Source organism: Canis lupus, chromosome 12 (genome assembly GCF_003254725.2).
Source record: "Canis lupus dingo isolate Sandy chromosome 12, ASM325472v2, whole genome shotgun sequence".
NCBI lineage: Eukaryota > Metazoa > Chordata > Mammalia > Carnivora > Canidae > Canis > Canis lupus.
The window spans coordinates 67,222,454-67,243,882 of NC_064254.1; the positions used below are offsets into that span (position 1 = coordinate 67,222,454).

A 21,429-nucleotide genomic window follows, 5' to 3' on the forward strand; every position below is an offset into this window, starting at 1 on the left:
AAATATGAATATAGCTCAGGAAAGAAAGAGTGGTCCTAAGTTAAAAAGACCACTTCAACATCTGGAAGGAAAATGTGAGGTGAGTGTATTTATATAGTAATAAAAATGAATTATAAATGGCAAAAATGGAGTCAGTAATATGTGCTTTTTCCTTTCAGGTTATGCATTAGACCCTTCATTAGATAATCATCAAGTGTCTACTAAATATATTGGTTCTGTAGAAGAAGCTGAAAAAAATCAAGGTAATTTATTCAAATTTATTTGAAATATTTCATAAAGCATATGTAAATATACACATACACTTGTAATTATTGTCTTTCAAACTGACTTGAGATAGTAGAAGAAACTAGTATTTTATTAAGTCGATTTTATTTTTAAGTTGAGACAAATCAGTAAGAAATTTTAGAGCAATATAGTTTAGAACTATTATAGTTTAGAGCTTGGTTTTACCACTTCTGAGACATTCAACCTTGTAGAGAAGATGTTGATACTTATTATTCTGGGTTGTTATGAGTACTTGACACAGTGCTACCATGGAGAAGTCACTCCATAAATTATAATTAACGTATAGCAAACGTTTGCAGTTTATTTCTCAACACTAATGTCAAGCTACATTTTTACTGAACAGAACAAGTTTTATTATACATTATCTATGGAGATTGTCTTAGGGTTGCTTTGAAGACTAAGTTTGAGTATGTTTTGGGATATATGTTTGTGCTCACATTCATTTTGTACTTATAAGACAAAGCATCATACTATAAATGCTGACTTGTCACAAAGCTCATCATCTGTATCTTTCCCATAAAATATGCTCATTAGAAAAAGAATATGCTGCTATATATTAGTAGCTACAGACCCTATATCATCCAGCTACCTTCAGTGTATGAGCTGCATTATTGTTAAAATAGAATCTTGACAAGCTTTTGTTGTGGCACACAACCTAAACAGCACTGATTTGAATTAATATAGGTGAGCTTTTTTCTTTAAGTTAAACCTCTACAAGCCATATCTTATGTGATCAGATTCTCCGCTAACAGTTAAATTGTGACTATGACTCCCCTAAACCTTTCTTTTTCCAATTTAATGACTACACACAGCTTGCTACCTTCTACAGGTCAAATAAGAATCTCAACCAGAAACATCCTCTTTCCTCTTTTCTTTTTAATCTAAGATTTATGGTATTGAGGTCAAGTTTAGATTTAGATCACATAGAAGAATACCAGATTCTTGTTAAACCTTGTTTAATTTATATAGTTAAATAACAAGTGAATCAGAGTTGTTAATTACTTAATCTAATTTAATCTGATTCCATTTTTAAATGATAAATTTTAATTTATTCTTGCTTTCAAAAGTAGCTTTATCAGGCAGGGCGCGTAGGTGGCTCAGTTGGTTGAGAATCCAACTCTTGATTTCGGCTCAGGTTATGATCTCAAGGTCATGAGATCAAGCCCTGTGTCCAGTTCTACGCTGAGCATGGACCTGTTCGACATTCTCTCTCTCCCCCTCCTTCTGCCCTTCTCCACCACATGTACATTCTCTTTCTTAAAAAACAAAGAGTAGGGATCCCTGGGTGGCACAGCCGTTTGGCGCCTGCCTTTGGCCCGGGGCGCGATCCTGGAGATCCAGGATCAAATCCCACGTCGGGCTCCCTGCGTGGAGCCTGCTTCTCCCTCTGCCTGTGTCTCTGCCTCTGTGTGTGTGTGTGTGACTATCATGAATAAATAAATAAAATCTAAAAAAAAAAGAGTAGCTTTATCATTATTTAGCAATATTAAGTTGCTGGATTCCTTTCAAAAAGTGGTAAAATCCACTGATATAGGTCCATGATTCATTAAAAGGATTGTGTACCTTTTAGGATTACATAGCCAGGGATCCCTGGGTGGCGCAGCGGTTTGGCGCCTGCCTTTGGCCCAGGGCGCGATCCTGGAGACCCGGGATCAAATCCCACGTCGGGCTCCCGGTGCATGAAGCCTGCTTCTCCCTCTGCCTGTGTCTCTGCCTCTCTCTCTCTCTCTCTCTCTCTCTCTCTCTCTCTCTGTGACTATCATAAATAAATAAAAATTAAAAAAAAAAAAAAAAGGATTACATAGCCAGGTCTTTTCTTTATATATTAGGACTTAACAAAATATTGCAGTAGTAGAAAGCTGCTCTTCCCAGAAGGTTGAGTCTCTTTTTGTATAGCATGAGTTGGTCTACCTGGCAGATTCATGTAGATTTTATATTTTGTTCTTTAATAAATCTTTGGTTACTTGAATAATCAATTTTCTCTAACCATATAAAATAAAAATGATATATATGCTACTGTTTCTTTAGAAAATACATATATTTGTGATATCTACTTTTTTTTAATGTAGGTTTAACTGTGTTTGAAACTGGTCAGAAAAAGATAGAAAAGAGGAAAAAGTTCAAAGAAAATGATGCATCTAATATTGATGGTTTCCTGGGACCATGGGCAAAATATGTGGATGAAAAAGATGTAGCCAAGCCCTCAGAAGTAAGCTTTGATGTTTTTCATTGCCAGTTCAGGTAGTTGCTGTGTTTGTGAAGGTTATTTATATTAATAAACAAGATTTTCCTTTGTTATTATAGATAAGATTTATTTACCCCACCTTCCTTCCACTACTCCTCCCATAAAAGTGGTGTCACAAATCTGTAGTCATTGCTTATATCCTTATGATTTAGTAAAAGCTCTTTATTAGAGAACAACCTTGTATAGAAAAATTGAGTTTCCTTTCCGATACTAGATTTTCTAACCACTTTGTCTTTTTGTGTGCATAATTAGCATAATACATTAAATTTATTTCTAGGTGTTCCAGAAGGATGGGTTTTGTATAAAATGAGCTTAAAAGTATTAACTACTACCCATTTTGTGTTAAATGTCTTTTTTGTAATCTGTCAGAGTTGAGACTGTTATCCCGGGAGACATACTTACAGCTATCGCTTCACCAAAAATTGGACCTCATTATAAAGTATTTATAACCAGCTCTGGGCACAGTGGAGTTCTAAAACATCCATTTTAAAGTTCACTCCTTAATTTCCTTAGGAAGAACAAAAAGAATTAGATGAAATCACAGCAAAGAGGCAGAAAAAAGGCAAACAGGAAGAAGAGAAACCTGGGGAGGAGAAGACAATCTTACATGGTAATATATTTCTTAGACCTTTTCATTTTTATGGTAAACTTTCAGATATTTATTCTGTTCCCTGTTCATACAGTATCAATTGCCCTTACTAATCAGCTGCTATCCTTCACTCTAGTAAGAATAATTGTATTTGACTATTTGTACCTCAAAGAAATTACAGCAGACTCTTCCATATTCTAATAAAGGAGAGAAAATAACATGATTAATGATTGCTGCAAGTGATTCTTTGAAGTGCTAGTGAATTTTTTAAAATAGTAGATAAAGAAATCTGAATTGTCCGCAATCTATTCTTTCCTATGAAGATACTCTTGCCCCAGTCATTTTAACCTTTTGTTTTTAACTCTAGTCAAATAATCTCCAGATATATAATTCATAACTATTACCAAATTATACTTTAAAAGAAAGCTTTGTTTTTCATGTGAATAGGTTGGAGATTTAAGATTCTTATGCTAATTTTGATATGTGGAAGGAAATGCATATTCAGGAAATCTATTCCAAAATAAATTACAACTATTCTAGAATGTACCTGGTTCATTAATAATTTGTTATATTTGGAAAATTATGTAGTGATTATCAAACTGTAAAGAATAATTTAGTACCAATGTATTGATTATTCTAATGTTAGATCACACATCAAATATATTCAGGTGTGATGAGGCCATATTTGGTTTCTTAAACTCCAGTTTTCTCTCCAGTGATGCTATTTAATACTGTGGTGCTTGCAACCATAATAAAAATAACAGCCAACATCTGTTGAGGCCTTACTCTGTGCCAGGCATGCTACTGAATGCTTTATATATACTATGTCATATAAGTTCCACAAGTGACTTCACTGAACAATTTGTGTTGAAAGTGGAAAAGAGAATGGAAAAGGAACCTGGAAGAACATAAAAGAGGAAGACAGAGTAAAAGGATGGTTGATATTTTTGTTTTAGCTTCTTTCTTTCCTTGGTCTTTGCCAGTAACTCAGAAGGCCCAAGTATTTTCTTTTCTTCCCTCGTTGTAATTACACTGCAGTGAAGTCTTTTTTATATACCATTAAAATGTGTAACTAAGTAAAAGACGTATAGATCTTATTTAAAGGTCTGATATTCTCTGCGTATTTAGAAATTCCAAAATACTACCTCTAATTGTAAATAATAGCAGTGATTTCAAGCAGTGATTTCAAGATTTCATTAGCTGACTCTTGGTCTTAACTTTATCAGAGTATTACCACCTAAACCTTAATAAGGAACAATATCCCTGTGAATAAAGTGTTACCATTTAGGATATAGATTTTATGACTGCAACTTGAATTTGTTCACTGTTTTCCTTTGTCTTCTTGTTCTAGTTAAAGAAATGTACGACTACCAAGGTAGATCCTATCTTCACATACCTCAGGATGTTGGTGTTAATCTGCGGTCCACTGTGCCACCTGAGAAATGTTACCTTCCCAAAAAACAAATTCATGTGTGGTCTGGACATACAAAGGTAAGCAGATTGCTCATATGGATCGACCATGACATAACATTTATAATTCGGTGTCCTAGTCCCTTATGGGTAGCCCAGGCCTTCCAACAGAAATCGCTGCCACAATCTGCTTTTTCTGGGGTACCACATCAGTGAACGGTGGGTTGGTAGTAGCACTAAAACCTCATTAATTTTGCCTTAGCTCTTGGAATTATCATGCTGAAGAGAAGATTAGATGGTTTCTGATTTGTAAACTGTGGTAATATTTAAACTAATGGAGAAACAAGATACTTGATACTTTTGATGTGGATATTTCTTGTCATCTGCACTGTTCCAACTGATAATTCCCAGCTCTTAAGCAAAGAACAAAAAAACTAAGTAAAAGAAGAGGAGAGAGAGCATTAGCAGCTTGATTGACTAAGAATTCCCTTGGGTGAGAAAGTCAATATTAAAAGGTTGAAAAACAAATCTTCAAAAGCTTAGTGTCAATAAGAGCTGCTCTTAGAATACTAACAAAGGTTATTCTGGGGCGTGATTTTTGGAATGAAGAAAAATAGTAAATTAGATTGCTTAAATTTTTAGCTGATAGAATGTTTCTGATTAATAACTGTAATACCTTTTTATAGGGTGTCAGTGCTGTCAGATTGTTTCCCCTCTCTGGCCATTTATTGCTGTCTTGTTCCATGGACTGTAAAATTAAGGTGAGTTTTCAATGGCAGAGTAGGAGTGCTGCAGACTTTGGTAAAGTCTGTTTGATTTATTATAAATAAATTTGGGTTTGTTAGGCAGTTAGAGGCTAATTATTTTCTCTTAGGCCCCATGAATGCAGCCATTTATGAACTGCTTCCAAACATGTTGATTCAAATATGGCTCTGTGGTCCAATTGGCTAGGCTCTTTTGTAAGCTTAGATAACTATTAGAAGGTAATCAATCACTTTGGCTTCAGATACATAAATACTTAACCACTAATAATGCACTTTTATTGAGGTTTTTGGATATGTAACTGAGTTCATTTGTTCCTCAAAGTCATACAAATAGAACAAACAATAGAAATCCCATTTTAGAAAGTAGACAATGTAACTCTTCCTTTTTCTTTTAAATGTAAGTAGATACCAAGTAGCAGAAATCTGCCCCGCCTCTTCTCTCAGTTTTTATAGTCCTGGGAAGCTCACCTTAAGCTAAGTTTCAGCAATAGAATATGTAGGAAAAAAAACTCAGTTGCCAATGCGTGTCAGCTTGAACATGGGGAAACCCTTTTTTCAAAATCTTAAATCTGAAAGCATAGTTATCTTTTTGTGTGTCTTTTGTGTCTAGATTGTTAATGATGGTCAAGAAATATCAACTCTGTAGTACTCTTGAGGCTTGGAAAGTCAAATCATTAAAATTTTACTCTTTGTAAACAATTCATGGATATTAAAAATATATGAAGGTAGCTTTTCTTGATGAGAGCCATCATTTAGGCATTTGTCTCTACTCAGTAGCTTAAAATCACAGGCCAACAGTTTGGAGCAAAAACCTTGTTTCGTTTAACTTTGACTTCATACAAAGTATTGTTCATTGAGATTAATGTCTGTTTGACCAATTAAAAAAGCATAGAGTTCTGTTTCGTTCACATCTGTAAACATTTATCAGGTACCTATTATGTGCAAGGGGCTGAGACTAAAAACTTATCAAGGCCCTGTCCCTGCCCTCAAGGTAGTCATTTCATTGTGATGTAAATGATGGTTATAGAGTCAGGTAAAGGAAGCATAGTTCAGCAGGTAACTGAGTAAAGCTGTGGTGGGGGAGGGGAGTGTAGTTAGTGAGAGTCTTTCTGAGATGATTGAATACAATGAATAGGCATGGCATGTGCTGAACACTGCAGTTTATGGTTGCTGGAGTCTCAGATCTGAGAGATACAGAATAGTAACAGTCATAGGCAAAGGATCAGGTGTTGGAGATCCTTGCCTGGTATGCTGTGGGAACTGAGTCTTTATCCTACTGGCACCAGGTGGCCAGGAAGTGCTATTTTAGAACACTAGCAACATTATCAAGGATTGGATTCGAGCCAGGCAAGAATAAAGGTAGTTTTGAAGCTATTGTATTAATTCACTCTAGGTGTAATAAGAATTATTAACCTATTACATTTTAGTCTAGATCATCATTTTCATTTAGCTTCTATAATATTTTGTTACTTTAGAAAATTTTTAAAAATCTGTACCAAAATGTCATAAACATGGCAGTTTTAATAACATTTAGTTCTTCCGAAAGAAGCTTGTGATATGACATAATTAGAAACTTTTATCGTAGAAAATACATCAAATGTAGAAATAAATAAGAAGAAAGTGAAAATCACTTGTATTAGCTCCGTCTAAGTTCTCTTGATATTTTGGTGTATCTTTCAGTATCAGATTTCAAATTTATGTGTGTGTGTATAGTCCAAATGGTGCAACACAGCCTAGCAGCACCAAGCAACATGTCCATCAATGTATAATGCCTTTGGTTAAATCCCCAGTACATTCAGATACGCAGACACATAGCTGGCATATGGTTACTGTTATTGATTGTCATTTTATCAAAGTCTTGTATTAAATTTAATATTTCTATGTGGTTTTTTTTCCCCCAGCTGTGGGAGGTTTATGGAGACAGACGCTGTCTGCGAACATTTATTGGTAATACTTTTCTCTCTATATATAAATCTATAAATCTGTTTGGAAAGACTTTTTAACAAGATAACATCATTGACAGTAATAATACTATGCTGATGATGAAGGAAAGTCTTCCAAGACTCAAGCTGAGTCTTAAGAGGGAGTAAGTCCTCTCACATAGACAAAAAAGGGAACCGGGAAGAGAGAATAGCAAAAGCAAAAGTGTTTTGAGGCAGCCAGGTATATTTCAGAATTACCAGGGTATGGGATGTGGTGAGAGATGACAAGAGGAAACAGCAGGATACCCAGAGGCAGAGCATGGAGGACTTTATGCACCATTAATAAGGAGTGTCGAATCTATCCAGAGGGCCTTGGAAAGCCAGCCCTTTAATTAAACAGCTCTTGCAGGAAATTAACTTGATCATATTTGAAGTTTACAGAGATCACAATGGCAGTATGGAAGATACTCTGGTGGAGCAGGCCTGCAGGCAGGGAAATGAATGACAAGGTTATTTCATCAGTCTGGATTAGAGATGATGAGAGCCTGGATGAAAGCAGCAGATAGAGAGGAAAGGAACCGTCAAGAGTTAAAATTGGCAGGACTTAGTCACTGGACATGAGTGATAAGACTGAAGCAGAAATCTAGGGTGACCCCCACCTGGCTGGCTGAACGGTGGTGCCACTTGCCAAGAGAGGGAACATAAGAGGATGATGAGGTGTCACTTATTAAATTGGAGCTGCCTTTGGGATATTGAGATGAAAATGTCCAGTAAGCAACTAGCCAGATGTTGAGCTTTGAAAAGAAGTTAAGAATTGGCAGCTAAAGCATATAAAAGGATAAGATTGAACTAACTCCTTGAAGGAGAAAACAAGGCCAAAAAGAGAACAGCTTTGTGGCAAACTAGCCCTTTCAGTAGAGAATAGTTTACTGGCTCTGTGAGATTTCATGGGAAGGCTGGTTACGTTTCCAATTTTAACTGTACATCATTGAAACACTGTGTGAATCGTAGTGGCTCTGTTTTTAGATTCAAGTGGGAGTCCGTTCTGCACTCCTTTGTTATGATTTTAGGGCCTTGCTGAACAAATAAATACTGCGCAAGGTGCCCTAGCAGCCTACAGGAAGACTCTCAGCAGCAGACAGGGGAACAAAATGCCTCCTGTATATGTAGTGGACTTGGTCCCCATCTGTCTCCCCAGCACTGGCAGGCTGTTTTTCAGTGGAAAACTGAAAATGACCAGCTTTGGAAGATGGGACTCTTGCTATAGAATAAATGTCTAATTACTGTGGCACATAGCCTAATTAGAGTGCATTGGTGATGGTGTTCCAGGGCTGCTGTGTGTGGTTGCCGATTTGTACACTGCATATTTTGCACAATTGTATTTGTCAGTCTTGGTCATGATGGGGTGGTGAAAAATAGGAAAGTTTCTGCTTTCATTTAGCCATGTTTTATTTGTCCCTGTAACTTTCCAAAGAGTTGATTGGTCTGGCAGACTGATTTCTAAGCAAAGTACCTTAAAATTAGTTGCCAAAAAGCTATCTTAAGACAAAATTGAAGGTAATACTTGTTTCAAAAAGGTTTACTCTGAGATTCTGAATTCACTTCTCTGAAACTTGGTAATATGATTGCAGAAATCCGCAGTTATTGAAGAAAGGTCATGATTCCATGAACTTTAGAGTTAGGTCGGTTTGTTTCACTTAGTTAGTAATCTGGAGAATGAACCTCCCAAATGTCACTAGACCCTTCTCTTTCATTGGCAATAATTGGTCTGTTATGTTTCCTAAAATTCTTGGCTGCTTAGTCATCAATTATGTATATTACATATTAAAAGATTTCTATGACAAACTTTAAAAAAAAAAGTTAGATCTTTTCTCTTGGTTCTTACCTAATGTTCTGCATCAGAAACACCCAGCTTTCTTGAAGAGGGAATAAAAAAACACCTACTTTCCCAAGCCCACACCTAACATAACTGTGAGTCATTAAGTCAGGGAACAGGATTCCAAAAATTTTGACTCACAGTGTGTCTTGAATATGCTATTTCTCTTATAGTGTTTGTGTTTTAAGAGAAGATACTTTACCTTACCTCCATTTCTATTGTCCCTGCCTTAGGTCACAGCAAAGCTGTTAGGGACATCTGCTTTAATACTGCAGGAACACAGTTCCTCAGCGCAGCTTATGACAGATACCTTAAACTCTGGGACACTGAAACAGGTAAGAGCTCACTTACACTAATGCCAATATGTATCTATCTTATAACTTAGCATTTATAAATTAAACAACATGAGTGGTCTTCTGTGGCAAAACGGTGCCTTTCTGTAACTGCTGATTCTCATATTATCGACTATCAGCTAATACCATAAACGTTTGTAGAGTTCAAACTCAGCTTTATAAGTAGCTCCTTTACTATGAAATTTTGTTTCCATCAAATACAACTTATAAAGCAAACATCCTGATAGACAAGCAAATTTGAAATCTTCCATAGACCATTTAATTGATCTTTCTGTTCCCCTCCACCACCAAGCACACTGCATGGCACATAATAGAAGCACAATAAATGCAGGTGAACAAAATTAAATTTAATTGCCCACATTGATTAAAATGTAAGTCTCTTTCCAGACCCATGGGTCAGTTGGTTTTATATATTCACCAACCATAATTGTATCAGTACATTGTGGCTAGTATGATTTCATATAACTAGAGAACCATCTTTCATCTTACTAAGTTTTAAGGGTAAAGATAATAGCTAATATTTTTTGAACACTTAACTGTTTGCCAGGCATTGTGCTATGTACTTATATCCAGCATCGCATTTAAAATATGCGTTCTTAAAATATCCTTATTATTATTATTATTATTATTATTATTATTAATGAAGAAACTGAAGCTTAAAGGGGAGCTTTTCCAGAGCCACATAGCTAGTAAGTGGCTGAATAAACCAAGATCTCCCTGATATTAGAGCCCATGCTCTTAGCGCACAGTGGTTCTCAGCTCTGGCTACACATCAGAATTACTTTATCTATTCTGCTAACTGATGATACAGATTTACTTTTGAAAAAAATATTTTTAAACATAAAGAATCTATGACAAGGAACAACATCGTTTATAATCGAGAACAAGCAGGCTGCCCTTCCCCAAAATATATTAGGTAGATGATCTCTAGATTCTAATCCCAGGGTTGTCTTGTAAGTGGTCAAATTTATTTTACCTACTTTAATTTGAATCTTTGGTTTTAGGACAGTGTATATCAAGATTTACAAACCGCAAAGTGCCCTATTGTGTCAAATTTAATCCTGATGAAGATAAGCAAAATCTCTTTGTAGCTGGTATGTCTGATAAAAAGATTGTGCAGGTAAGTCTTTTTACAGTAGTTTTAGTAAGATTCCTATAGTTAATGTTGTATTAGGGGATGGAGTAAGTAAAACTAATTTGTTTAATGTTTGCTATTTTTAGGGACTGCTAATGGTCTATTTGTAGTAGAAAACAGTCATTGCAAACATTATGTTAGATATCTTTTTTTTCACTTTCCATAGTTTTTATCTATATTTTCATATCTACTCCACTCTGTCTTTATCATATCTACTCCACTTCTGTCTTTACCTTTTCTCTCGTGTGATATACAGTGGGACATCCGAAGTGGAGAAATTGTGCAGGAGTATGACCGGCATTTGGGAGCTGTCAACACCATTGTTTTTGTTGATGAAAATAGGAGATTTGTGAGCACATCTGATGATAAGAGCCTAAGAGTTTGGGAATGGTAAGTTTCTGTCAGTAGAAGATCTGATTTATATAATTATAGCAAGCAATTTAAAAATCTGTAGCCAAAGAAAAGCCTGATAATATGCAACCATTTGAATATTTTCACAGCTATGATCTCTGGCTTGCCAACCAAACTATTTTAAATATTTAAGTACCAAGAATATGGAAATAAAAATTTAAGATATGTTACGTCTCATAGTCTTTGGGCAGTCTATCTAAAAGTTTTATGTTTTGAGTCATTTTTCTTGCAGTGGTGAAAAGTTTATATTGTGTTGCCTTAGGTACTTTGTCTTTGCAAAATGACTGATGAGATGTAGGGCCTACAAATGTGTAGACTACATTATATGTGGTTAAGACTGAGCATTAGATCCTGGCCTCAGAGTTAACCCCCAAAAAATATTTAAAAATCTCATAAGTTTTTAAATGTTTACCTTATGATTATTCAATACTGAAAATTGCCCCATGCCACTCAAAACACATAATGGTAGAAAACAAATGTTTTCTTTGTAGAATATATTGGTGAATTTTGCTTTCCTCAAGAGAGAAAAAAACTTTTCTGAAGTCAAGAAGTACTAAAGCTAGTTTCACTAAGTATCATAGATCATGTTTTATAATTTATTTACAAAGAAATGTATGATAATCTTTTTGTTCAAATGAATGTTTGGATGGAGCCCAGCTTGTTTTTATAGTCCATTAGGAAGCACAGCTCTGCCCTGGATATAGCCTTGCAGTGACTAGAAAGTGGGACTACCCAGTCCAGAAATTGTTCTGCTTTAAGAATTGGAAAGCCAGTAGTTTGCTCCTGAAATTAAGTCCCTCTAATGAGCTGAGCATGTCCCTAACCATTGTCAGAGAAATTTGGGTAATTGAAGGTTGCGTGTAATTTAACAGTAGTTTCTCCCACGCTCACCACCAGTACACCCCTTCAGATTGCCCACATTCATGGAGAGCCAACCATATATTATACATAAAAGTATGATTTGAGACTCTCTTATAACTAAGATCTTTCTTACTTCAGAAATGATGTACATCTCTGCATGATGTTACATGCAGAGAATCTGATATGGACGTCAAGTTTTGTATGAGCAGCCTTAGATTACATGCACCATACTCTGAAGAATAAACATACACATGTACTTGTTTTGTTTACATACATTAGCAGTTTGATTATACTTAAATTTTCAGATGTTTCCATCTTCAGATGATATTTCAGCTCCATTTTCAAATGTGGAGTGGTATAAAAGAAATTGGTAAATATATAAATGATGCACCAATTACAGGGGCTCTCAGAACACTTGCGTGTGCTTTCTAAATTAGAGCATTGGTCAGCAAAAGATTTTGATTAAATTAAGGGGCAATGTCAGCATGTTTCGTGTTTTCCCTTCTCAGAGCTTAAGAAATGCTCCTAGGAGTCATAATAGTGTTTCATTCTAAATGATAACATCCCTTAGACCTCTTATTTGCTATTAGAGCTTTCCTCACTAGTCCTTACGTGAGGATAGGTCCCTTGTCCATGATCCCATACAACACTTTGCTTCTCACAGTGTTTAAGTGCTTGCCTATTTGTTCTGTGTCAGCTATGGTCATAGCCATATACCCAGCACCAGCACAGTGTCCGGCACATTGGATGCGCTGCGTACCTAAGGAAGATGTTATTGTCATAATTATTAATGATGCTACATCTGTTGAGCCCTTTGTGTGCATCGAGCATGCTCAGCCTTTTATGTGAACTCTCTGATTTAATGTGCAAAGTGGTCTTACGAGATAGATGTAATTTGTTATCCCTGTTTTATAGAAGAGGAAACTAATATAGGTTAAGTAATTTACCCAAGATTCCATGAAATATGAAAAGCCAGAATTCAAGCTTTATATTAAGCTGATTCCAAAAAAAAAAAAAAAAAAGCTTAGGATTTTTTCCCCCAGCTTTATTGAGGTATAATTGGCAAATAAAATTGTAATATTTTTAAAGTGAATAACATAATTTGTTAGATATATTCATTCTGAAAGGATTCTTAGCCCTGTCTACTGCTTTGGATGTTTACCTCTTTTGTTTGTTTGGTAAGAACAATTAGCTTCTACTCTCTCAGGAAATTGCAGTTATATAGTACAGTATTGTAACTGTAGTCACCATGTCATACATTAGATCCTGAGACTTTATTCATCATACAAATAAAAGTTTGTACTCTTTTACCAGCCTCACGTAGTTCCCTACCCCAACCCGAGTCCTTGGCAGCACCAATCTACACTATTTCTAGAAGTTTGACCTTTTTTTTTGAAGAGTGTACATATAAGTGATAATATCACTATTATCACACATATATAGCATGCACTATATATACACACTGCAGTATGGGTCTTTCTCTGTCTAGCTTATTTCACTTAGCATGATGTCATCCAGGTTCATCCATGTTGAAATGGCAGCTTTCCCTTTGCCCATTTTTTAACTGGGTTACTAGGATTTTTGATAATAGTTGTATGAGTTCCTTATCTATTTTGGATATTGACCCCTTATCATAGATGCAGTTTGCAAATACTTTCTGCCATTCCTTAGGTTGCCTTCGCATTTTGACTGACTTTCCTTTTTACTTTGAGGTAGTCCTACTGTTTATTTTTGTTTTTGTTCCCTTGCTTAAGGTGTCTAATCCAGAAAATACTTGCAAACACCCAAGTCCAGGAGCTTATCTCCTGTGTTTTCTTTCAGGAGTTTCAGGTTTTATGTTAAGTCTTCGATCCATTTTGAATTGATTTCTGTGTATGGTATAAGTTAGGGGTCCAATTTTGTTCTTTTGCATGTGAATATCAAGTTTTTCCAACACCGTTTATTGAAGAGACTAGCATCCTTTCTCCAGTATATATTCCTGGCTCCTTGTTGAAAATTTATTGATTATATATACATGGGTTTATTTCTGGGCCCTCTGTTCTGCTCCATTTGATCTGTGTATCTGTTTTTGTGCCAGTACCATACTCTTGATTACTAAAACTTTTATTTAACTATAGTTAAAATCAGGAAACTTGATGTCTCCACCTTTTTTCTTTCTCAGGATTGCTTTAGAGTCTTTTGGGGTTCCATACAAATTTAAGAATTGTTCTAATTCTGTCAAAAATGCCATTGGAATGTTGGTAGATACCAACTGGATCTGTAGATTGCTTTGGTTATTTTGGACATTTTAACAATACTAATTCAGTATACAGATCTTTCACCTTGGTTAAACTTACTCCTAAGTATTTTCTTGTGTTCTTGATGCTATTATAAATAGGACTGTTTTCTTAAATTTCTCTTTCCAATAGTTCATTTTAAGCATCTAGAAATGCAGCTGATTTTTGAATATTGAATTTGTATCCTGCAACTCTATTAAATGATTTATTAGTTCTAACAGGTTTTTTTGTGAAGTCACGAGGGTTTTCTGTATATAATTTTATGTCATTTGCAAACAGAGATAGTTTTACTTCTTTTTTTATTTGGACACCTTTCTCTTCTGGCCTGATTGCTCTGGCTAGGACTCTCAATACTGTGTTGAATGAAAGTGATTAGAGCAGACACCCTTCCTGATCTTAGAGAAAGAGTTTTAAGTTGTTTACAGTTAGTAGGATGTTAGTTGTGGGCTTGTCACACATGGCTGTGTTCCCTATATATCCAGTTTATTGAAACTTTTTACCATGAAAAGATGTTGAATATTGTCATTTTTTTGCATTTATTGAGATTATACTATGATTTTTATCCTTCCTTTTGGTATTGCATTGATTTGCATGTGTTGAACTATCCTTGCACCCCAGAATAAATCCTACTTGATCATGGTATATGATTCCGCTAATGTACTGTTGAATTCAGTTCACTAAATTTTATTGAGTATTTTTGCATCTATATTCATCAGGGATGTTGGCCTGTAATTTTCTTTTCTTGTAGCGTCCTTGTCTGGCTTTGGTATCAGGATAATTAATATTGGTCTTATAAAAAGAGTTTGGAAGTGTTCCCTTTTCTATATTTTGGAAGAATTTGAAAAGGATTAATATTAATTCTTCTTTAAATGTTTGGTGTGTAACCAGTGAAGCCATCTGACTCTGGACTTTTTTTGTTGTTGGGAGGTTTTTGAGGACTGTTTCAATCTCTTTAGTCATTACTGATATGTTCAGATTTTCTATTTCTTCATGATTCTGTCTTGGTAAGTTGCATGTTTCTAGGAATTTATTCATTCTAGATCTTCTAATTTGTTGATATATAATTGTTCGTAGTAGTTTCTTGTGATCCTTAGTGTTTCTGGATTATCAGTTGTAATGTCTCTTTCATTTCTGTTTTTGAGTTTTTCTCTTTTTTTTCTTAGTTCAGCTAAATGTCAATTTTATTTTCTTTTTCAGGAAACCAGCTCTTAGTTTCATTGATCTTTTTCTATTATCTCTTTAGTCTCTCGTGTGTTTCCTCTCTGGTCTTTGTATTTTCTTTCTTCTGCCAACTCGGATCTTAGATTGTTCTTCTTTTCCTAATTCCTCAAAGTGTAAAGTTAAGTTGTTTATTTGAGATTCTTCTTTAATATAGGTATTTATCCATATAAACTTAGCTCTGGCTTTTGCTGCATCCCATAAGTTTTGGTATGTTCTGTTTCTATTTTCATTTGTCTCCAGATATTTTTTTATTTCCCTTTTGTTTCCATCTTTAACCCTTGTTTTGTTTAATAGCACATTGTTAATCTCCACATACTTGTATGTTTTCCACTTTTCTTGTAATTGATTTCCAATTTCATACCTTTGTGGTAAGAAAAGATGCTTAATATGATTTCAGTCTTCTTAAATATACTAAGATTGTTTTGTGGCATAATATATGACCTATCCTGGAGAATATTTCATGTGCACTTGAGAGGAATGTGTATTCTGCTGCCAGTTTTGGTAGAATGTTCTGTATGTCAATTAGGATCATCTGGTCTAATGCGTCATTTAAGTGCAATATTTCCTTATTGATTTTCTGTCTGTATGATATCTGTTATTGACAATGGGGTACTGAAGTCCCCTGCTATTATTGTATTGCTTGTTATCTATTTCTCCTTTCAGATCTGTGAACATTTGCTTTATATATTTAGGTGCTCTGATGTTGGATATATGAATACTTATATTTGTTATATCTTCTTGATGAGTTGACTCCTTTATCATTATATAATGACCTTCTTTGTCTCTTATTGCAGTTTTTGGCTAAAAGTCTATTTTGTTTGATACAAATATAGCACCTACCCCTGCTTTCTTTTAGTTTCCATTTTCATGGGATATATTTTCCATCCTTTCACTCTCAGTCTGTATGTGTCCTTACAACTGAAGTGAGTCTCTTATACACAGTATATAGTTGGGTCTTGTTTTTGTTTTTGTTTTTGTTCATTCAGCTAACTTGTGTCTTTTGTAAATTTAGTCCATTTATGTTTAGAGTAATTATTGAGAGGTCTAGACTTCCTGGTGTCCTTTTGTTAGTCATTTTCTGGTTGTTTATAGTCCCTTTGCTCCTTTCTCTCTTCCTTAGTGATTTGATGATTTTCTTTGGTGTAGTATGCTTTGATTTCTCTTTATCTTTTGTGTACAGGTTTTTTGCTTTGTGGATACTATGAGGCTTCTATAAAGCATCCAGAGCTTGAATTCTTAATCATATGGCTGGATAGTCAGATGAACAAAGCATCTGGTGGGAAGAGAAAATAACTTGCTTCCAGTTTGATTAATCAGAAGGAAACGTGAGGATCAGTCTTGCTACAAAGACAGGAAGCAAAACCACCTCAGGATCCCTGGAGCTATCCTTTACCACATACAACCATCCCTGACAGCAATTACTAGTGTTTACTGGCAACTTGCTTGGGAAAGAAAGGGAGGCCCTGACCACCTCAAAGTGAGAACTGACTCCAGCAGTAGGAAAAGTCTTATTTACTAGAGCCTTCAGACAGGTGGTGTTTGCCAAACTTTTAGATCCTATGCCTGCTAAGAGTAGCACATGATACAAGAAAAACTAAAGGAAACTTGGTTTTCTTAAACAATACTAGATTATTAAGACTAGCAGACAGTTTTAAAGGAGAGTAAGAGATTATAATTAGATATTGAACAGCCTATGGTATGCTAATTGGCTAAATTCATGAGATGTCATAGACATGTTTTCTCCCATAGGTATTTATTGTGTTAAAATGTTTTTAGAAGAAAATTTGACAGAGGTTGATCCTACTGTGTATCTTTTATCTTTAAAATGTCATAGATAAAAAATAAAATAAAATGTCATAGATTTTTATTAAGGTTTATTCAATGATTTCATTCCCAAACTGAAGATTATTTGTAAGATAGAAGTTACTAGCTTATAATGAATTACAGTTTCAATTAGAAAAGAGTGTTGTTAATTAAATATAACTATGCCTAGCAGACATTTTTACTAGCAACAATTTTCAGTGTTCAGACCCATTTCTTGTTCTAGAGATCATTGTACAGAGTCCTTGAAATAAGGAATCTGTGTACATTCTTTTTGTTTAATTTTCGGAAATCATTGATCTGAACCTAGACTGTGGTTAGTTTAGAAATGCTCTTATGTTTTAATCTATGTTATTGATTATTATTGGCTAATAATTTTCTATGAGGAGGGGAAAACAGTTGAACCTTTTTCAGACTGAGCTTCTTTTCAGTATGTTTGGGTCATTTTGAATGTCACTTCTCATTGGTACCTTAGAGGTGTAAACAATTGGAGATGTGATAAATGATATTGTTCCTCAGGTTACACCTAAAAATATTTTCTTCTAACCAAGACCCTACTAGAAGTTTTTTCTAATCATTTGCTGCTTCTGGATGGGTAGGTAGATGGGTAGAGAAGATCCTTACTTAAAGGCAGATTATTATTATTATAGTTATTATTTTCTAATTAATCAAAGTTTTAGAACTTGAACCATAGTTAGAAATTGATACTGCTGCTTTGTATTCTGTTATTCATCAGATTACATTTTCCACATATTTGCTCCTATTAAAAAAACATTTCTGGTCACTTATGAAAAGCCACAAGACCAAAATCCTTCAGAATTACTAAAGAAATTTTTATCACGGAGAATATTAAAAGCAAAAAGGCATTTGGTACTTTTCATGGTTCTAGATTTAGGTGACTAGTTTTGGACTTTCATTGTCTTTGTTTTATCCTTTGTATCACTCACCTAAGAATTTCTTTAAAGCACTTTTCTCCTGCACCATACACATTTAGAATAATAGAAGATGTCCAGATACCAAGCACTTACTCCCCCTTACCCATCCAGAAATCTCATTATCTCTGGATGGGCTCCGCCTGCTTGCAGATCCCTGTGCAGCTTCGCCTACTATCCCTTTGTATTACTGAAGGCTCTTTAACACTCTCACCTGCTTGCAGAGTACCAAGTTAAGGCTGACTGGCAGGTAAAATAAGAATACCTCCTTGTAGGCTTGCCTCAAACATTTTGCTGCTGCCTACCATGGTACATTTTTAGATGAGTTCATTGTCAGAGAACTTCAGTCACAGACTTTTTTTTTTAACATAAAGGCCAAAGTTTAAGTCAAATAGAGCTGAAAAACTAAATCAGTAACACTGTTATAATTATCATGGAAAGGCACTTGTGAAGTGCAGATTTGTAATAAGCAACAGGATGCCATTTTGTGATTTTCCTTCCCCCCAGGAAGTTTCATGAACGATTTCTTAAATATATCAAGAATATCTCTTTAGTTTCCAAGTTAATTCTTCTAAAGATACTTTTTTAAAATTACTTATTCTGATAAACTGTTTTTAAATTTTAGGGATATCCCTGTGGATTTTAAGTATATAGCAGAGCCCAGTATGCACTCGATGCCTGCAGTGACTTTGTCTCCAAATGGTGAGTAGGCAAATGTGGTTTTAAATGAGCCTCTAAAAAAATTTAAAAATAAAAATAAATGAGCCTTTAAGGCAAAGTGTGATTTCTGTACTCAAAAGAACTTTGGCCATTTCTTCCTAGGGGAAGTCTGTCACAGTGCCATACTTGTATAAAGAAACGTTTTTAATATTAGAAATAGTCACTGGTTTTCATCTGTGAGTCACCTCACCCATTCTCTTGTCTTTATAAATAATACTAATAATAATAGGGGCGCCTGGGTGGCTTAGATGGTTGAGCCTCTGCCTTTGGCTCAGGTCATGATCCCAGGGTCCTGGGATCAAGTCCTACATCAAGCTCCCTCCTCCATCTCCCTCTGCCCCTCCCTCTGCTTATGTTCTCTCTTGGTATCTTTGTATCTCAAATGAATAAATAAAATCTTTAAAAATGATAATAATAAACAACAGTGAATTACACTAACATTGACTGAGCATATAAGGATTTTCATATGAGGGAGGATCAGGTTTTTTAAATAATTTTCCTTCCAGCAGAATCATGTTCAATCATTTAATGATTTATCCTGAGCTCTTTTTCTTTCAGAAAATAGAAGATTTTGACCTGGTTCCCCATAATAAGAATACTTTAGCAATTTACTATCAAAGATTTTCTCCGACAAAATAAAAAAGATAAATCCAATACTGTTTTCTATTCAGTAGTGCATTGCCTTTTAAGTACAAAGTAATCTCTACTGCAGATGTAAATATACTGACAGTATGCTGATATAATTATAGCTCTATCTGAGGGTGCTAAAGTAGAGGATCTGATGTTTGGGCAACACTGTCATCAAAGCCACTGTTAACTCACATAGCACATAGCTCCTGTGAGTGTAGATCAAGGAAGAGGAGACAAGAAATAGTTTGCTCTTCCATCGAGGCATCTGCCACAGGTAAACAGTGATCTTATGAGAAGAGCAACCTAACTGGGCCCTCTTTTGATAATCACCATATTGTACACTGTCACATTGTCTCTCCTGTATCTACATTTTATGTAGTTTATTTTTATACTGCCCATTACAAATATTGTGCCCATCCTGAACAAGGCTATTTACCCACTCAGACTGAATTTTATTAAGAGTATTCCCTTAAAAAAAAAAAGTATTCCCTTAGTTATTGATGGCTGCAAATGCATCAGATGCAAGAAGATAACAGTAGTTTAGGCACTAGAGACTTTGGTGTATCTTGGGTAGATAAAAGCAGTTTGGCCTTTCAGTAACAGTTCTTATAATTTTTTGATCATACCTCTTTTTTATATAGTTTTATTTAATAATCTTAGGTTCTCTCACTTAGAGTTAATCTTTCCTTTTCCATAATTAGCATAGAGAAGTCTCTTTTGTCTGTACTTACTCCAAATTAGTTTCATTTCATAAAATTTTACTTTAGTTCTGTTAATGCTAAACTCAGAATTTCTGTATATCCTTATTTAAACAGAAAAAAGCTTTTATATGAAGAATGCTCAGTGATACGGGATTATATGAGCAAAATCCATTACTTTATATATAAATCCCTCTTATCAGTGACAAATTTGTAACACTTTACAGATGGTATGGTAAATTCATTTTCATATTATTATAAAGTAGTTGAAAACAAAAGAATATTAATGTCTGAACATTTTTAAAATAAAAAATCTCTTTAGAATTTCCAGTCTTGCTCTAAAATGTCTCATTTATTGAATTTACAGGGAAATGGCTAGCATGCCAATCAATGGACAACCAAATCTTAATTTTTGGAGCACAGAACAGATTTAGATTGAATAAGAAAAAAATTTTTAAGGGCCATATGGTAGCAGGTTATGCTTGTCAGGTGGACTTTTCACCAGACATGAGGTAAGTTTCGATCCTCTCATGTATTCTCATATTCAAATATGATGACATAAACTACTGTTATACAAATAACAACACTTTAAAAATCACTGTCACTTGATAACTGCATGATAATCGTGCAGATTGTAACAATGTGTGATGGAAAGGCAAAAACAAGTTATGAGAACTGTATTTGGCCTTAAGTCCTTTAGTGGGTCTCTTTATCTTGCTTAGTCCTGTTCCTATCTATAGGGGCTATGCCTTATTTCCTCTCTGCTTTTCTCACAAGGCTAAGAGGACTGTAATCACTGTATGGTTGTGATTAAACACTGACAGAATTAATTCCGTGTTGCCACGTTGACATTAACAACTTCACTGCACTTTTCTGTGGTGAAACCTCAAATTCAGCTCTTGCCTATTTCTAGGCCACACTGGATTTGTGGAGGCCAGGTCCAGTCTTTTTATGAGTGAAACTCTCCATTCATTTCCCCATTCTTAACTAAAATATATAGGTAGAAGTAATCCAGAAATCTCTATAACCTTGTATGTTTAGGTTGGGAATTGTATCTTAGACTCCTACCTCTGAGTCAGTCATAGACATTTTCAAAAGACGTTAAAGCCAAAAAATAATTATGAAGGTGGTCAAGTCTAAGGTAAGAACGAGTGTCCCTGGCTCTGTGTGAAACCGACTCCCCCGCACTATTTCTATCTCAAGAGTAATTTGATGTTGCTTTTATTATGGCCCCTGGGTTTCCCAGTCTTCCAAGTTAATACATTTTTACTCACAGATAG

At 35.0% G+C, this 21,429-nt stretch overlaps 1 protein-coding gene across 1 annotated transcript in view; it reads left to right on the forward strand.

Annotated features, from left to right (window-relative positions):
• CDC40 (cell division cycle 40) overlaps nt 1-21,429 on the forward strand; it is a 52,299-nt gene that overhangs the window by 28,636 nt on the left and 2,234 nt on the right. The window contains exons 5-15 of the mRNA XM_025444934.3: nt 159-242; nt 2,355-2,494; nt 3,044-3,140; nt 4,471-4,610; nt 5,216-5,290; nt 7,195-7,240; nt 9,325-9,426; nt 10,449-10,564; nt 10,836-10,969; nt 18,727-18,803; nt 20,517-20,661. Of these exons, the coding sequence (XP_025300719.3) occupies nt 159-242; nt 2,355-2,494; nt 3,044-3,140; nt 4,471-4,610; nt 5,216-5,290; nt 7,195-7,240; nt 9,325-9,426; nt 10,449-10,564; nt 10,836-10,969; nt 18,727-18,803; nt 20,517-20,661 (1,156 nt within the window). The remainder of the gene's footprint in view (nt 1-158; nt 243-2,354; nt 2,495-3,043; nt 3,141-4,470; nt 4,611-5,215; nt 5,291-7,194; nt 7,241-9,324; nt 9,427-10,448; nt 10,565-10,835; nt 10,970-18,726; nt 18,804-20,516; nt 20,662-21,429) is intronic.